The sequence below is a fragment of the Elgaria multicarinata genome, chromosome 14 (assembly GCF_023053635.1).
Source record: "Elgaria multicarinata webbii isolate HBS135686 ecotype San Diego chromosome 14, rElgMul1.1.pri, whole genome shotgun sequence".
Taxonomy (NCBI): Eukaryota; Metazoa; Chordata; class Lepidosauria; order Squamata; family Anguidae; genus Elgaria; species Elgaria multicarinata.
Window position 1 is genome coordinate 923,397 of NC_086184.1, and position 18,710 is coordinate 942,106.

At 51.7% G+C, this 18,710-nt stretch overlaps 1 protein-coding gene across 1 annotated transcript; it reads right to left on the reverse strand.

Annotated features, from left to right (window-relative positions):
- Positions 1-581: 581 nt before the first annotated feature.
- Positions 582-16,079, reverse strand: LOC134408945 (cytochrome b5). The gene is made up of 5 exons (XM_063141463.1): positions 15,895-16,079; positions 9,898-10,026; positions 9,461-9,487; positions 2,161-2,192; positions 582-1,190 (listed from the first exon to the last, which is right to left on the reverse strand). The coding sequence occupies exons 1-5, from the start codon at positions 16,054-16,056 to the stop codon at positions 1,100-1,102; spliced, it is 441 nt and encodes a 146-aa protein (XP_062997533.1). The 5' UTR covers positions 16,057-16,079; the 3' UTR covers positions 582-1,099.
- Positions 16,080-18,710: the final 2,631 nt, after the last annotated feature.

The window sequence follows — 18,710 nt, forward strand, 5'->3', positions numbered from 1 at the left end:
ACAGAGCCATAAACCAATTGCACTCTAGGTAGGAATTCCATACCCCAAAACTCCAAAGATCTCCAGTCGGAAATAAGTACCATGACAAGGCAAAGCCGTTGCTTTCACGAAGGCTAGACCCATGCCTAGGATTTCTTATCGTTAAAATCGTTTATATATAAATGTATGTGTAGTACGATACTTTGCATTGTTCTAGGCTCTAGAACAAAAGCAGTAGGTGACACACACACACACCGGTCCCCTCCCTCCCCACAGCTGCCCCTGCTCAGGGCCCAAAAGGTGTAGTCTCTCATTTCATAGAATCACAGATTCATAGAATAGCAGAGTTGGAAGGGGCCTACAAGGCCATGGAGTCCAACCCCCTGCTCAATGCAGGAATCCACCCTAAAGCATGCCAAGGGGCTGTTTCCTGCTGGTTTCTTCTCCCTCTATTTTGATGCCTACTTGTTTGGGTTTAGAAGCTTTTCTGGTAGGAAGTTGGTGGAATGGCCGACTTTGTACCACACGAGCTTCTTTGAGTTCTAAACTTAAGCCAGCAGCTACACCAAGAGCAGAAGGACAGATAAGCGATGGCTGCAGAGTCAAGAGTAATCGGAGAGTCCTTTTATTACAGAACAGGCCTATGAAAAAGGCACAGGATCATGTAGGACTATGTAAACCAGAAGACCGTTAAAAATACGGATTTAACCATTTCAAAACTCACGTACAGAAAGAGGCAGCAGTGTCTCTGATCAGGCTGTTCTAAAGAAGAATGTGAACTGCACGCCGACTCCTTCTGAACTTGAGAGGACAGACTGGCACAGGTCAGAGGCCTCCACCACAATAAACCCAGAAGCTGCTGAATGGAAAGAACCCTCCACCAATGATGACAGAAACAAGGAACACAACAGAATGGTCGGATGCTGCAGTTCCTGCAGCTACATCAAAGACAATGGTGGGTCCTTCTGACTCCAGCTTGGCTTTGCAGGCACTAGGGCTGCTAGATCAACCGATACATGTGAAAGACGAAATCTGGAAGGTCACCAGAATTCAGTGGAAACCTCACAATTTTGAACGGCACAGCGTGCTTTCCAGGTCTAACAGTGCAGCAAGGCCCAAATCAGGAGGATTTCCCATCCATCATATAGTAGCGATACATGACACCAAGGACCAGGGCTCCCAGAATGGGGATCAACCAGACAGACCAGAAACTAAGGAAAAAGGGAAGAGAGGGGGAAAGTTGAAACACACTGGTGCTAAAAGTGCTGTAAACAGCAGGGGTGAGCAGCAGGCAGACCCCTGCCGCTCCCCCCACCCCACTGTAAAAAAAAAAAAAAAAAAGTTTAAAAAAATTATTTATTTTTAAGGTTTAGAGCAGTCATTTAGACCGTCTTTTTTCTTTACCATTTCCATTTTTATCCTAAGGGCAAAAATGCCCCCCAAAGCTCCCCCCCCCACATCTGATGAGTGAGGAAGAGCTCTTCTCAAATGTCCTGTGACAAAGTGGCTTTGCAATGCACGTGAGACGGGATGCTGTTGGCCGAGTAATGACTCCTCAAGGGCAGGTCTACACTATAAACTAAACCGGCTTAACAAACAACCAAGTCCTAGGAACAGAAGTTCTGCAAGAAGGCTAGGGATCTCTCTCTCTCTCTCTCTTTCTCTCTCTCCACGGCCATCTTCACACACCTTTCAGAGCTGCAGCTGTCACAGTTCCTTGAGTAAAGGCAGAACTCTACAGTCCTTGGTTTGAGGCACAGGTACACCCTTGGGGTGGTTTATGCCCACTGGGCCAGCAGGGCTGCTTCCAGAACTTTCCACAGGTTGCAGCCAAGCCATGCAGTTGCCAGCTGCAGCTATGGTCACTGGTGGCGCGCAATCCCGTACTACGTGGGAGCAGCACCCAGTGACACAATATTATGCACGGGCCTCCATCAAACGTCCACAAGGAAAACCTCAAAGGTCATCTAAAGATGGCGTTGCCCTAATTCCGGCCGCCTTCCAGATGCACCCAGTCGGCATCTGCTGAGCCCACCCCTGGCGTGGAGATGGCTGTTTCCCAGGTCACGGCGTGCAGGAGGCCGATCCACAGAGGGGGGGGAGGGGGGGCTTCTTTTGAAAACCAAACCGACTTAGGAAAAGGTTGTGTTTATTTATTGCTATATTAACATCATACTCTACCTTGACTCGTTTGACGGAGGCTTGTTTGGATCCTGAGAAGACAAACACAAACACACGTATTTTATTCATGTTTTAAGTACAGATTCAAGTTGGAATTCTTGGCTACTAAAGGAAGAGCCATGAAACGACCCTGCCATTTTCTTCCTTCTTCCCATGCCACCCCAAGCGCCTCCCCCTCCTCCTCCTCCTCCGCTCAGGTTCTCTCTCTCTTGCTTCCCATCCACCTGTTCGCTCCTTCCTCTCCCCCTCCCTCCAAGACCACCATAGGCTCCCAGCTCCCCAGCTCTCCAGCCTCTCACGTCCTGCCTGCAAGCGCCTGGAGGCAGGGAAACCATTTGGCAATTGGTACTATGTGCCCCTGGCTTTGTGTTTCTTTGCTCTCCTTTTTGGGGCAGTAAACAGTGATGGAGCTCCTTCCCACTAGCTGACAAGAGATGGGGCTCCCTGAGCAAAGAGCCCACCCCAAGAGCTATTTGCCACGGCGCTCTTTTGCCCCATCGTTTAGCTTTAGCTTGTAAGCCCCCCCAGGATGCACCAGCCAGACATCTCTTAGCAGCAACTCTGGATTCAACAGCTCGGTGTTCCTCCACAGTTGCTCAGCCGTACAGCACCACCACCCTTTTTAAGGAGCACACCGTTCAGAAGCAGAGAGCTAGACGGCCAACCTGTGCAAATGCCTTATCCACCAACTGGCTGAAGAAGAAAGTATCTCCAAGCAACCGAGTTACAAAAGATGGCTTTGCCTTTAAGATGTGAATTGTTCCCTCATTGCCCCTGGAGAAGCTGCAAATGCCAAGCGACAGCAGCAGCCTTTGAAAAAGGGCCGACTAACCCGGCACTGTTCGCAGGCCAAATCTCCCAGCCAAGCGTGAAGAGGAGCCAATTGCCAAGCAGGCCTATGACTCCTTAGTGAGATTCCACTGAACGCTCCTCCCTCGCTCCGGCCCTGATCCTTCCTCTGGCACGCTTCCCACGTGGGTGTCTCCATCCGGGCTGGCGTTCCAGCTCCAAGCAGCAAGGCTCAAGGCCGCTCGCTCAAAGAAATAATGCAAGTTCTTTGCTTTCCCAGGTCCAGGTTGCGATGATGGGCATTCAGTGCCGTGGCTTGGCCAGCAGGGCACAACGAGAGGCGGGCATTCCATCCGCTGACCTAGTTGGTGGCAAACTGCAAAAAACCAGGGCGGCCGGGGGCCTCTTGCAGCAAAGGCAAGAGCGATGCAAAGAACCCCTTCGTGGGGGCGGGCACAAAGCCAAAGGAGATTCCACAGCAACAACAAACAACTATTAATTACTGTTTTAAGTTGCTAACATTTAAAGAAGCCGGTGGTAGTACAAAGAAGCACCCTGATCCAGTCGTGAATTTAGAAATACCAACGCAGAAGCCATTCGTTTGCAGGTTTGTGCTGTGTGGTGGACGGCACATTTCAACCCACTGCTGCTGTTTGCAGGAATACGAAAGAAGATAGAGGAGAGGAACAATGTCCTTCTACCTGCAGAGGTTCTTCTGTGCCCAAGTGCAAGAAAATACTTTCAGAACAAGGTGATTTTTCATACAGGGAGGACCATGAGGTGTTGGGGAGAATTTCTTTCCACTCAGGGTTACAACATGAGCACGCAGAATATCAAGAGCAAATACGGATGTGAGGAAACCCTCCGTCATCCCAGACAAAAGGGTTTTTCTCGGGTCCTGGGAGCGCCTGCAACTTCTGTTGGCCAATGTGATTGCGCAAGATGGCAATTGCAGCTGTTGTTCAGAAGACCTGTGTGGCTGGGCCAAGTCTGGCATTCCTCGCCCTTATTTCCCCCGCTCTAAAGTGGCAGGACGAAAGCTACAAAACGAGATGCCCCAAATTAATCCATAGTCTGCATTCAATTTACGGAACAAGCAATGCTTTTGCTTTACAGAAGACCTTGGCAAGAAGACCTTTGCATCTGCCGTAAGAAGTGGAACCACAGGATTAGAGTCCCGTAGAAGGTTAGGAACAGAGGCTGCCAGAGAGGAGTCTGTATGGAAATCAAAGCTCCGGCATTTTAAGAGGCCAAGGACCAGCAACGCTCAGCTGAATTCCACAGGATGAGGTGCTGAGCTGCTGTGGAAGCAAAGGTGCAAGAGACTTTCTCAGACACGCTGGGCAGCCTGTGGAGCAGGGTTGGCTTTGAAACCAAGCAAGGCTCTCAGCAAACAGAAACTTGCTGCACCAACTGATAAGCCCAACCCAAGGGCGGGAAGGCCATTAAGCAATAGCCAGATTTGGGGGCTGCTATTCCTCACAAACAACGGACATCAGCAAAGGCAGAAGTATTAACCTGAGATCCAGGTTAGCATCGAGTTATTCCAATCACAGCCTTTCAGTGAAGAAAGCAATGGTGGCGTGGCGGTTCCTCTCCAGCGGATCCAAGCTCTCGTTTCCCAAAGGCTTCCGTTGCTCTGCCCAGTCAGTCCCCCCCCTTCTCCTCCAACACGCGCTTCCCTGGTCCCTCCGCTTTGTAGGACTCCACGCTCTCTTTGCTGCCACCCAAGCCTCTGCCTCCTGCCATGCCCCCACCTCTGCCTGAAGCCACCTCCTGCTCTCTGTTTCTCAAGCTGAGCCCCCTCTGAGCCCCTCCGCAAGACTCCAGCAAAGGCTCTTCTGACCCAGTTCAGCCTCACCTCAGCCGGCACCACCAGTCTCCTCCATCCCATATTTATTAGCAATATTTATAGACAGTTTCTCATTTGAAATAAACCCCAAAGTGGTTTACAAAAGAATTAAAACAAAAGCTACACACACACACACACACACACACACACACACACACACACACACACTATTATTATGAGGCTGGTACAAAGCTAGCTTGTGGCTGGCGGAAAGCCAAAGCGAATGGGGAAGTTTTCAATCCCTTCATCTGCCCTGCACCTCTCCGACCAAGTTCCCTGTCCTGCCTGTCCAATGTAGACTACAAAGCTGCTCAACATCCTGCAGAGCGTCGGAGGCTCCACGTTTCCATTTTGCCCGGTGTTGCAATCACACGAGTCATTTGCACTTTTGAGAACTCGCCACGGCAGGCACAGGTCTCTGGTTACCAGCCCAAGGGGAAACGGTCCCCAGGTAATGAGGGCTGGGCTCCATAAAGAATCTGAGGCGCTCAAAAGAGGAGCGTTGCCACTTTTGAACACTTCCAGTGCGAGGGGCATAGTCTACAGGCCACGTGACTCCCAGGCGGTCTCCAGAGAAGCAGCACAGCGCCGTCCTGCTGAAACTCGTCTTCGCCATCGTCCTGCAGTGAGACCCACCTGGGCATCGAGAGATTCTCCGGCCTTTTCAGCAAAGGCTCCTGCCACAACGTTCAACCCAAAGAGCCAAGAGCCTGATGTGAGCCAGAAGCGGAAAGGCCTGCTATGCAGAAGCCATACTTCCAATGCACGAGGCAGATCCGAGTGGGGGGCAGGGGGAGAAACCCACAGGCTACTGAGAGAGAGAGAGAGAGAGAGAGAGAGAGAGAGAGAGTTCCCCGTTCACAGAAGTGGATCTGCAGTGTTGCGTGTGCATCCCAACCTTTCGCATGTGTGGTTGTATCAGCCGACAGGCATAACCACATCTGAACAAGGCCCCAGGAAAGAGCGAGTGAAGGCACCCCGCATCTCGCCCAATCTTTCAGCTTCACTCTTGGAGCTTTTGTTTTCAGCATCTGGAGGCCATTCCGGATCAGCCTTCCCCAACTGGTGCCTTCTAAGTGTGCTGGCTGGGAGATTATGGGAGTTGCGGCGGAACACACCTGGAGGGCACCAGGCTGGGGGAAGGGCTCCTCTCGAGGAACAGAGCCACACTTTTAATGAGAACCCGGAGGCTTCCTCATCAACCACCCATTGTCACCCCCAAAGAAAAGGCGTAGCAAGGCCACCGCCACCGCCACCACCTCCTCCTCCTCCTCCTCCTCCGTTTGCTTCCCAGTGAAGGACCTGGCAGCTGATTCTGCCCTGGCAAACTCACCACCTTTTCTAATTGGCAGCTGACGGAAATGGTGGCCCTAATCGTGTACAACCCCACCCCACTCTGCAGTTGCAGGATCAGAACCCTGCTCCCCTCCCAAAAACCCCAACCTTAAAGACAATTCAGTTTCCCCTTCTTCTTCCAGGTTACAGCATTGCTTTTGCAAATAACTTCCCTAGCAGCCTCAGGTGCTGTCTGCTAACTGGTTCCCTATCAACCCAAGCGTTTCTGGTCACCAGATCACCTGTCATTTTCGTGACTCTCCCAAAGAGCTTTGGCTGTGGAGCAGTATAGAAATATAATACAAAACTCACAGACAGGTGGGAAAGCTAGCAGGTGGGGCGCCCTCCCTCCCATCACTGAAAGGGGGCAAAGACTGTGAAGCCCCCAGTTGGAGCGGCTGCTTTCCTCCTTTTGCTGTTAAAAAGACACGGCAGGAGCAAAGCCCTTAGGGAGCCCAAACACCATTTGCCCTCATAAAAGACGTGGTTAGTTCTCGAGACTCACAGGAGTGGCTTTCGCTGAGCCCGCGGAGAAAGTGAGAAAGCCAACACTGAGCAAGCGGGTAGGGAGGAGGCAAAGCATGCAAAAGCCACCCTTCGGTCAGGCCTGGCAGAGGGAGAAAAAGACACAAGACAGACACGGGAACAGGCTTGAGGAGGGCGCTCCTCAGACGGCCACGCTGGGGAAGCTGCAAAGCACCCGTCGGGCAACACCCCGGGCACCGTTTCAGAATGACAGACACAAATAACGGCTGATGCACTTTGAAACGGCAAAAGTGACAGGCTGGACTTATTTGGGCTGCGCTGCAGAAAAGGGCCGCCATTTCCCATTGTAACTTGTCCAGAAAATTCTGCCACAAATGTTGACGGGGTGGGGTGAAGCCAGGCCACCAGAAAACCTGTCTGTTTCCCCCCCATTATCCAGGCCTGGTGCCCTTTGGGTGTTTTGGACGACAAGTCCCAGAAATTCCTGGCCTTTGGTCATGCTGCTTGGGGCTGATGGGAGTTGCCATCCAAAGGTCTGGAGAGCACCAGGTTGGGGAGTCCCAAACCCTTGGTCAGAGTGATCAGTTCTAAGGGCAAACGGGCACTGGAGCCGGCATTGTCTTTTCCTGAAGTCGGAGAGCACATGGGAGCCTTTCCTCAGCGGTGCCTGTGCGGGGTGGGGGGCGGGGGCTCTGCCTCCTGGTCACTCACACACCCCTGACCCAAATCCCCCTCCTCCAGTGTGAGCGCCAACCGCACAAGGCCAGTTGTCAGCGCGCCCCACCGAGACGCCCGGTTACAGGAGCTCGGCAGCATCTGCGCCACAGGCGCTGGCCCCAGCACTCGTCTTGTGCAGCGGCAGGCCCTCGTGCGCATCCCTGCAGCACTTTTGGGGGATCCTTGAAACGAGGAGGAAGCGCCTGGGCAAGGGCAGAAGCCCCACCAGCTCCGCCGCCCACGAGCGCCGCCTTGCATCTGCCGGCAATAAGCCAGCCGGGCTTCTCTGGCTTGCGAACACACAACACACAACATCTGTTTGCCAGCTCCTCTCTCACCATGAAACTTTTAAATCTGGGTGGGTCGAGAAATGAAGCGGCGGCGGCGCGTTTTTGTGTTCATAGAAACAACACTGTCAAAGCTGCCTTTCTCCCTGGGGGAATCGTAAATCACAGAAAGGGATCGACTTTACAGCTTCCTAAGGGCTCGTGGGGGAGGGGCTTCTGGGACAAGGGCACCCTCAGCGCCAGCCTCGCGCCAGGGAACCTGCCCGGGCCCCTCCCTGAGCAGGGGAGGTGGTGGCTGCTGCTGCTGCTGGCCAGGGGCAGATGCCCGGGCACAGTGTGCAACAGCCTTGCCCAACCTGCTGCCCTCCAGATGCGTTGGACTGTAACTCCCATCATCCTGGCTGGGAATGATAGGCGTTGCAGTCCAACACATCTGGGGAGGGCCAGGTTGGGGAAGACTCAAGAGCGGACGTTCTCAGGCCCTCTTCCAGAGGCTGCGTGCGGCTGGGACGGCGCACACGTCCCAAGCCTTTGTTGACCCAAGCCAGGGAGGGGCAGGAGAGGGAAGGCCATGCGCAGGCAAGGCCTCAAGCCAGGCTGCAGAAATGTTTCAGTCCCTTCGCTGTCAATGATTGATCCGCTGGGCATCACCCAGCGTGGCTGGGGCAACCCACGGCTCTGCTTGCCCAGGCAGCGGATGGGCCCTGGATGTGGGAACTGCTCCGCAACGTCCGTTTCTGAGTCCTCCCAGGGCCTGCCCCACATAGAGAAGGTGCCACTGGGCCGGGGAGCAGAAGGGGCTGCTCAGACACCCCCACGTGCCCCGCCCAGCCCACATGCTGCAGCGGAAGGCAGCTGGGTGCAGAACAAGGAAGCCCGAGCAACTCCAGCCAAGAGGAACCTCCTTCCAACCCCGGACCTTTACCCCAGAGCTTTTCCTCCTACTGAGAACACCGGAGCAGCCCTGCTGGATCAGGCCAAAGGTCTGCCTACTCCAGCATCTTGCTTCCCGCTGCAGGCAAACCGATCCCTGCAGGCGGAAGGACCAGCAGGGAGGGCGAGGGAAGAACCCAGCCTGAAACCCTGGGGAGCTGCCTGCTGCCAGTCAGCATTGGTCGTCCTGGGCTAGAAGGACCCGGGCCCTGACTCCGCTTCAGGCAGCTTCTGGTCTTCCTATGCAAGCCCCCAACCCAAGCACACGCAGGCAATGGCCCTTCCCCAGCAACGGGTATCCGGAGGTCCGTCACCTCCGAGCGTGGAAAGTTTCCTCACAGATGATGATCAGCCCAACAGCCATAGAAAGGCCTGTGCTGTGCTACAGGCTCTGGAGTCCATGGGTAGGTTTTCCTCCCAAGATAGAAAGCGGCGGAGCAGCAGCCGTCAGAACTGCTGCAGAAGGAATTACTCAGGATCTAACTGAAGCCACAAGGTAGAAGGGGAGGGTGCTGCACGCGGATCACAGGCCTCGCTGGCAGGACACCGAGAGCCTGGCTCCGAGGAGGACGGCCTAGGGAAAAGACGCATGGGCTGCGGCACCTCCCACAAGGAAGGACAGAAGCCAGCCAGCCAAGGCCCATCTTTCTAGTACGTACGTACGTATGTATGTATTATTTCCTGCCTTTCCCCCAATACTGGGACTCAGCTGGGAGCCTCTTGTCTGCGGAATCCTGGTGACCCAGACAAGTTCAGCCCTCCTGCTGCTGCTGCCGTTGCTCCCCTCTGTCTCTACACAACGCCCCTGCGCTTACTACATGCTTTCAGCTGCCACGAAGGCCTCCATCCTAGGATGAAAGGGAGAAAACACCCACACCCACACCCCAAGAGTGGGTCTTACCTTGGAGGCATCAGGTGTGCGGTCACACTGCAGAGGGAAGGGGAGAGAAGAGGGAAAGGCTGTTAAAACTCCCCTGGAAAGAAATCTCCCCGGCCCCTAAAAAGGCGCTGGTGCTACTTGAGCAGCTCAGCATCCTTCTCCTCTCGTTGCCAGAGATGGCTCCGTGGCGCAGGGCAGGTGAAAGCCGCCACTCGACGGCACAGGGGGCTACACGAGCCATTGGCCACGCTCTCCCCAGGCACCCTCTGATAAAGCACGTGGCAAAACACAGCCTGTGCCTCTGACCCTGTCTCTCTGGAGCCCCAGAAGAACTCCCTTAAGGGCCACAAAAAGAGTCGCCGCCTGAAGCCCGCCCTCCAGTGAGGAGAAGACGCGGCGCAGCACAGAAGCCACACGCAGGCGGCTCGGGAGCTGGGCTGCATGCCCAAGGGCCTCACCGGATGAACCTCTCCTATGAGGTATTGTCTCAGCATGTCCTGGGCGTCCTCAGAGTGACCCACATCGTCAAAGCTCTCCGTGGCATCTTTACCAGCTTGTTCGAGTAGAACCTCCTCTCCGCCCGGATGCTGGAAAAAAGATTAGCACAGGAACGGTGAAGAAAGGAAAGCAATGAATGGGAAAAGTGCTGCCAGCCACAACTGGCACCTCCCGGAGCAAACACCTAAGATAACGCCCTGCTGAGGCTGTACGGCAGCAAATCTATACCAGTACTTTACCTGAATGTAAGAAGCCCTGAGCTCAATAGGAGTTGCTTCTGAGTAGACCGCATAAGCTTGCCCTCCAACAGTGCCATCCTATGCATATCTACTCAGAAGTAAGCCCCAAAAGTCCCATGGGACTTTCTCCTAGGCACGTGCGCACGGGATTGCAACCTTAATGTGCCATCATTTCTTCAATGCGCTTGAAAAATCACCAGCGGCTGTGATCCCAGGCACCTAGAAACACAGGACCAGCCATGACCTTTCGGAGGCGGTTCCGCAAAAAGGCGGTTCCTTATTGCTGGCCAGATTACTACTTAAATGTTTTGATGCTGGTTCCTTAAATATCCTTCTGACACTTGGGGATTTGCAACATTGGTTTTTTTTTTTATGATTTTGCATTTCATGATGTGCAGTAGTTGTTCTGTTATGAGCTTCCTCGAGTACACTTTTGATGTAGAAAGCCGGACGGAAATAATGCAAATAAACCAACAGATATTCTGCCAGCCCTGTTTAAGACGCCTGCCTCCGTTTCCCAAACTCTCTCTCCCTGGACTTACGGCCCCTTGCCAGCAGCAGGCACCCAGGTGTCCTGGCCTCTCCGCGATTCCCAAGGCCTGGGATGCAGGAGCTCTGCTTGCAGGCTGCCTGGCTGGGAGGGGAGGGTGGCTATGACTGAGCCAGGGCAGACCTGTTGGTGCCCAGTGCCGGAGGCAGCTGCTTCGCAGGCCAGAAGGCCCCACTTCAATCCCAACCAGAACCCTCTCAAGGAAATGGTGTGCTACCTCCAGTATCAGAGGCAGTAAGCCTGTGTGCACGTTGCTGGGGAACATGGGTGGTAGGGTGCTGTGTTGCACCAGGTCCTGCTTGTTCATCCCTGGCCGATGGCTAGTTGGCCACCATGTGAACAGAGTGCTGGACTAGATGGACCCTTTCTCTTGATCCAGCATCAGGGTGCTTCTGATGTTCCTAAAGGCCTCCCTCTTCCCGAGACCCCTGGAGAGGCAAATATTGGGCTAGACAGACAAAGAGGCTGACGTGACCCATGGCAGCGCCAGAGATTGCCACAGTTTGGTTCTCCGCAGTAGTTTGGCTCCACGCTTTCCCTCCCTGCCCCCCAGGTGCGATCTGCTTTCAACATAGTGGGAGCCATAGACAGCGCTCCGGGTCAGAGAGTGCAGAGCAGGCAAAACATGCCCGGGCCCACCTTTACTGTGCTGAAAGGAGCCCTGGGGTGGAGTTTGCTCCCAGGGTAAAACTCCTCCAAGGGCGAGGCAGGGGGCAGAGGTGAAGGGAGTCATCTCCGATTGACGTCACTCGCTTTGCCCCTCTGGCAGATCTCACATTTCTCCCCGGAATGACGACACAGAAGAAGCAAGAGAGACGGGCAACACACACCGGCCACTGACTTCTCTACTTTTGTTTTTGTGGGCTCCAAGCGAAGGCTGGGCCTGGACAGAGTCTACACAGAAGTCACCAGCTTGGCCAGGAATGGCGAGCGCACAGCCCAGGCGGATCTCTCTCTGGTACTGAAGTTGGTTTCCACATTACCAGAGGAGGAGAGGCAAAGCAAATGCAGACATGCCTTTTTGGAGAAGGCCAGCTTGTACTGCACTGCCTTAATTTCTTGGTATCCTCTGGTTTTAAGTTTCCCCTTAAAGAACAGCCTTGCTTGGCTCAAACGCTTGGTGTTCCGTGTCGCTTAGAAAAGCTGGATCAAGAAGAGGGATGATCTGATATAAGAACAGACTGAGGGGTTGAATTCACGCACAGCCACAATCATTTTTCTTCAAATGGTAGAACCCAGTATGCCCAAGCTAAGTTGAGACACGCACAGCGGATTATGCCACTCCACCGTGGGAAGCTGGGCTCTTTGCTTGGGGCTAATGACATTCAGATTTTGGTTTTAAAACTCCCAGAGTCTCACATCAGAGCACATTTGGAACAAAATAAGTTCTAGCCTCCAAGAATAATACAAGGGTCCCAAATTCAGCACATAGTGAAGGAACACAGAAACAAGTATATATATATCCCACCCCAAAATACATTCTTCATACCCATCTCTGATCATTGGACGTCCCAAGAGCTTCAGTGGAGTTTTTTCTTAACCAATGTTAAGGGAAGAACATTTTGTGGCAACAAGGGTGAGTGCTTTCTTTGCAGTGGCACCCCAATTGTGGAACACCCTCCCCATGGGAGAACGATTGGCACCAACATTACAATTTTTGGTGCCAGATCAAAACTGATTTGTTTCCCCAGATATTTTCAGTTTGGTCACGTTGGTTAGTCAGCTCTATTGTTTTAGCTGTCTCTTAATTGTTAATTATGATGGTTTTGTTTCATTGTTTTTATTACCTTGGTGTGATTAGTTTTAGTCATTTCCACTGTATATCACCCTGGAATCTATGTGGATGAAGGGCAGGCTAAAATAATCTAAGTATATAAATAAAATAGGCAGTTTCATTCCAAGCTTTCTGGAGATGTCTGATCTCCTTCATTCCAATGAGCTTCTACCATCTGAGAGTCCAGTGTCTTAATTTATATTATGTAAGCTCTAATGCAACATTAGAAATAAAACTGGTTTTAAATCATCTCCCTTGCAATTGACATGCTTCAAAGAGTCAGGTTAACAAGTGCCCGACCTGTTCAACCATGGCCTGCCTGAACCCAGGAGCAGAGTACAATGATCTCTTAGCAAAGAGACCTTCTCTGCTTTACGCAATGAGCCTATGGTGACCCTTCAAGCTGGTTGAACTGCAATCCCATCCAACTATCATGCAGCAAGAGCGGAGTCTAGTAAACCATCGTGCATTCACTGACCGCGGCTCAACAACTACCTGTGACTTGATCCCTAGCAGCTGAACAGCAAACAAAGACATTTACGTTCAACAAACTAGCTAGCAGGAGCTTGAAAGGCAGTTTCTGCAGCTTCTGATAACCGCAGAGAGAGTGCCTTTGTGCCATCCGTCATAATAATAAGAGGAACCCTGCTTAATCTCTCTCTCTCTCTCTCTCTCTCTCTCTCTCTCTCACACACACACACACACACACACACACACACACACACACACAAACATTCATGAAGTCAATTCAGTGCAGAGGCACAATAGGGTCTTCTCAGTGATGGTCCCAATGCACTGAAGAAGTTCAAGCATGCAAATAGTTAAAAACATGGCAGCAAGGCATTTTGTTTTCAGAGAAACCTACAGAGGCCTTTTACAATTTTAAGTAATTAGCTATAGACCATTTTGGTGTTTTTTTTATGAAGCATTCATGGTTTAATATGTTGTTGTCTTGAGTTGCTTTTATGCAATACTTGTTATGCAATACATGATAGCAAAAAAAGAATCATTCAGACCACCCACAGTCCTCAGTCTCCAGACCACATTCTCCTTTTGCAGTGGCAATCTAGATCTGATTCAGACTGTGGCCGCACAGGTGGGGGTGGGGCTGCATTTCCCCCGAAACACCAGAAGCTCAGGGCTTTTTCTTGCTCTGTCCTGCTTAAGGAAGAGTAGACTGCTAGATGGGGAGAGGGAATAATTGTTTTGTATATGTTTAAAATAACTGTTCTGTAGCGCAATGATCCCCACCCCCAGCCCCTCGCTGCTAATTCAGTATTTCTAAGGAAACAGAAAGGGGATTTTTTATATATATGTATTCATCTTGAAAATCAGAATTAAGACAATATTATAACCTTTCCATCAGACGGTAAAATATAGAATACTCTGATTCAGTCTCCCAGCACCAAGTCCTGCAAAACGGATCTGGCCTTTAATACTGATAATGCTAATACTAAAACTATAACCCTTTTAGTATCCCAAATATTTGACCATCCTTCTCATATTAATCTTCACATCAACTCCGTGTGATCCTAACTGTTAAAAGAGGTTGCAGAATGGGAAATGTTCTCACAAAGAATGGCTTCACTTTAACCAACCCTCCACAGGGATTCTTTCCCATCACTGAGAGGGGTCAGGAAGCAGCACCAGGAACACAGACCTGTGTGCGCCAGAGTGAAGCTGGTGTGTGGAGTCGGCCTGTGGGTTCATCTAGCCTGGTGCCCTCCATAGAACCATAGAATAGCAGAGCTGGAAGGGGCCTCTAAGGCCATTGAGTCCAACCCCCTGCTCAAAGCAGGAATCGACCTAAAGCATACCTGACAGATGGTAGTCCAGCTACCTCTTGAAGGCCTCTACTGTGGGAGAGCCCACAACCTCCCTAGGTCACTGGTTGTCATACTACTCTAAGAGTCAGGAAGTTTTTCCTGATGTCCAGCTGGAATCTGGCTTCCTGTAACTTGAGCCCGTTATTCCGTGTCCTGCACTCTGGGAGGATCGAGAAGAGATCCTGGCCCTCCTCTGTATGACAACCTTTTAAGTATTTGAAGAGTGCTCTCATCTCCCCTCCATCTTCTCTTCTCCAGGCTAAACATGCCAAGTTCTTTCAGTCTCTCTTCATAGGGCTTTGTTTCCAGACCCCTGATCATCCTGGTTGCCCTCCTCTGCACACGCTCCAGCTTGTCTGCGTCCTTCTTGAACCGTGGAGCCCAGAACTGGACGCAATACCAGAGGCCTAACCAGGGCCGATGTTTTACAGTATAACTCCCATCATCCCTAGCTATTGGCTATGCTGACTGGGGCTGATAGCAGTTGTAGTCAAAAACACCTGGAGGGCACCAGGTTGCCTCCCCCTGGTCTATTAGGGTTCTCCGGTCTTCCCAAGCCATGACACTGAGACCCATTATTCCAGTCTTGGGAGTTGTAGTCCAGCTCATCTGCAGAGTTGGGGAAGGCTGCATTACCCACTGGAGATGCTGGGAATGAATGAACCTGGGACCAAAGATCAGCTGCTGAGCTGTGGTCCTACCCTCAGGGTGGGGCCGGCCTCCCCTTTAACTGGAGATACTTAGACATGGACTTGGGACCTCCTGCATAGAGGGCAATTCGTTCTACCCCTTCCCTCGAGTTATGCAAGCCCTCCGCTTCGTCCTCGCGGCCACAGCCAGGACCAGCTCTTTGGTTTTCGTTTTGTTGCATCTTATTTGTTTTGCTCAGTCAATGGAGCGGGGTGGGGGGGTCTACTGACAGTGACAAGGGGCATCAGGAGCTAGATGCCTTAATTAGGGAGTCAGACCCCCACCCCCTTGGCTCCATCTAGCCCAGTGTTACCAGCCCTGGCTGGCAGCCCTGGCGCTCTCTCCCTCCCTCCCGGCTTTCAGGCAGGGCTCTTGCTCAGCACCCCTTCCCTCCCGCCCTCCCTGGAGCTGCTGCTGGGGTTCGACCCCGGGGCCTTCTGCGTGATGCCCAGCGGGGGGCTTTTGCCACGGAGCCACAGCCCACCCCCACCTCCACCCCCCGTGGGCTGTGCCCAGGCCCGCAGGGTTAGGAGAAAGGCCGGGCGCATGGCTGTCATCCACGCCTGGGGCCACTACTCGGTCCCTCCCGGTTCCCGCAGTCCCGGACCACTGGCCAAGCTCTCTGGGGCTGATGGGAGGTGTAGTCCAAAACATTGGGACAGCGCCAGGCGGCGTGTCTCAAAGGGCCGGCAGCCCGCCACCCTCCGGAGGTCCGGGACTACAACTCCCATCATCCTCGACCACAGGTCCAGCCGGCCGGGGCTGATGGGTGCTGCACTCCGAGGCACCTACCTGCGGGGGCTGCGCAGGGCTCGGGCGCAACGGGCCGCCCTTCCCCCCCCGCCTCATTTGCATAAATTAGCATGCCCGCCCCCCACCTCGTCCAGGAAGCCGGTGACGTCATAGACGCGGCCGCGGATGACCAGCCAGGTCTCCTTGTTGGTGTTCCGCTTGGCCACCTCGGCCAGGGTGAAGAAAGGGCCGCCCTGAGGGGGCTCCGGGGCGGCCCCGCCGAGGCCGCGCTCGCCCGGCGTCCCCATAGTCAGGCTCGCTCGCTCGCTCGCCACGCCGAAGGAGGGTTCTTGGCCTTCCGGGGCCGCCGTGCCCACTCGCCAGCTCAGGCGAGGGGGAGGAGGGTGGGCGTAGCTCGCGGAAGGCCAATCAGATCCGCGCGCTCTTCCCCTCCGCCAGCCAATGAAATGCCGACTTTCAGAAGGTGGCAAAAGAGAGACTCTATGACACAGGCTTGTGCCGTATTGTCCATAAAGTGGAGCTAAGCATAGGGTGACCTTATGGAAAGGAGGACAGGGCTCCTGCATCTTTAACAGTTGGATTGAAAGGGAAAGTTCAGCAGGTGTCATTTGTTACAGTTACAGTTGACAGCAGGAGGGAGGGGGCTCTCAGCTGGAGCTGGACCCAGGCACAGTGGCGAGGTGCCTGGCTGCTGCTTCCTCCCTCACTGGGGGCCTCTGCATATGGTCACCCTAGCCAAGCATGTGCGGCCACCAGCATGCGCCCTGCATTTGTAGGTACTGTTTCTGTTTAAATGTCAGTTGCAAGAAAGGAGCAGTGTAGCTAAGATGGTGAAAACTGACGTAGGAGACTCTGCTACTTAAAATGCATTTAAAGCCTGAAAGCCATTGTAAGATGTTAATTTGTATAAAGTGAAATGGCATCAAATGTTGTAAGTAAGGTATTGGTGTCAAATTGATATCACTCACAGCCTCAGTTTCCAGTAGAAAACCATTAGCACCTTGATGTTTGATAAGATTATTTTGGACCTGCTCTTGTAATTGTGAAAATATATAGCGACATCCTTTCAAAAGCTGTGTGTTGCCAGAATCCATGGGGAATTCTGAGTTATTAGGATTATGATATTGGAGGCAATAGATAAAATCTTCCAGGTGCCAGATTACATTTGAGAAGACGATCACCTATTTGTTCCTGGGTAACCTTTTGCCTGTAAACTCCTTTATTGTTTTTGAAATGTGGCCGTTGAGACATGCCTTTCCCAAGGAGATTGTATATCTAGTAAGAGCTAGAAAACATCATCTGCAAGTCTAATATCGTGACATACATTGCTGAATGCAAATCCTTTGGATGACACATCCACCAGTACATTGGAAAAACTACAATAGACCTTTGTACTCAATTTAAAAACACAGATCATCCAACTTGACTAAAAGGATTGAGCAATCCTTTTCAAAAATCCTGATGGCTATACCTTTTTTGACCTGGAAATATTCCCTCCAGAGCAACCATCCAATCCAAGGATATTAGAAGAAATAGAGAACCACTGGATTTATAGACACAAGACACAAATGCTCCATCAACTTAATCCTGATTCACATGTTATTCCAGTAAATTATTATTATTATTATTATTATTATTATTATTATTTATTTATTTATATAGCACCATCAATGTACATGGTGCTGTACAGAGTAAAACAGTAAATAGCAAGACCCTGCCGCGTAGGCTTACAATCTAATAAAATCATAGTAAAACAATAAGGAGGGGAAGAGAATGCAAACAGGTACAGGGTAGGGTAAGCAGGCACAGGGTAGGGAAAAACTAACAGTAGAAAGTAACAGTAGAAGTCTGCACAAATCATAGAATCATAGAATAGTAGAGTTGGAAGGGAATATCCAACATTTCTCGTACCATGGAAGTCTTTGCCTACTTCTTGGCTACTGGAGGGAAGTGGCGGTGAGTGAAGAAGGGGCGTTTTGCTTTTCTGCCTGCAAGAGTATTCATAGAATCATAGGATAGTAGAGTTGGAAGGGGCCTATAAGGCCATCGAGTCCAACCCCCTGCTCAATGCAGGAATCCACCCTAAAGCATACTTGACAGATGGCTGTCCAGCTGCCTCTTGAATGCCTGTAGTGTGGGAGAGCCCACAACCTCCCTAGGTAACTGGTTCCATTGTCGTACTGCTCTAACAGTCAGGAAGTTTTTCCCGATGTCCAGCTGGAATCCGGCTTCCTGTAACTTGAGCCCGTTATTCCGTGTCCTGCACTCTGGGATGATGGAGAAGAAATCCTGGCCCTGCTCTGTGTGACAACCTTTCAAGTATTTGAAGAGTGCTATTATGTCTCCTATCAGTCTTCTCTTCTCCAGGCTAAACATGCCCAGTTGTTTCAGTCTCTCTTCCTAGGGCTTTGTTTCCAGACTTAAATACAAGTTCTGGGAAGATGGTACCCAAGAGCTGGTTCTGTTTTGGGGTGTATTTCATAAGGGTGGTTTAGGGAAATTGGCTTGAGGTAGGGTGACCATACAGAAAGGAGGACAAGGGTCTTGTATCTTTAACAGTTCTATGGAAAAGGGAATTTCAGTAGGTGTCATTTGTTTGCGTGCAACACCTGGTAAAATTCCCTCTACATCACAACAGTTAAAGTTGAAGGAGCCCTTCCATCTTTTGTCTCTGCTTTAACTGTTGTGATGAAGAGGGAATTTCACCAGGTGCTGCATGCATGCAAAAGACACCTTGTGTAATTCCCTTTTCTATACAACTGTTAAAGATACAGGAGCCCTGTCCTCCTTTCTATATGGTCACCCTACCTGAGGTAAAAGAAGTCATAAAAATAACTTAAATACAAGCTCTGGGAGTCAGGGAAGACGGTACACAAGAGCTGGTCCTGTTTTGGGGTGTATTTGACAAGTGTGAAGGTTTAGGGAAATTGAGCTGAGGTAA

Coding starts and splice junctions, on each gene's coding strand:
- LOC134408945 (XM_063141463.1), bottom strand. CDS start 16,056: ATGGGGACGCCGGGCGAGCGCGGCCTCGGCGGGGCCGCCCCGGAGCCC. Junction 10,027..15,894: donor TCACCGGCTTCCTGGACGAG/GTGGGGGGCGGG, acceptor TCTTTTTTCCAG/CATCCGGGCGGAGAGGAGGT. Junction 9,488..9,897: donor TCATAGGAGAGGTTCATCCG/GTGAGGCCCTTG, acceptor TTCCCTCTGCAG/TGTGACCGCACACCTGATGC.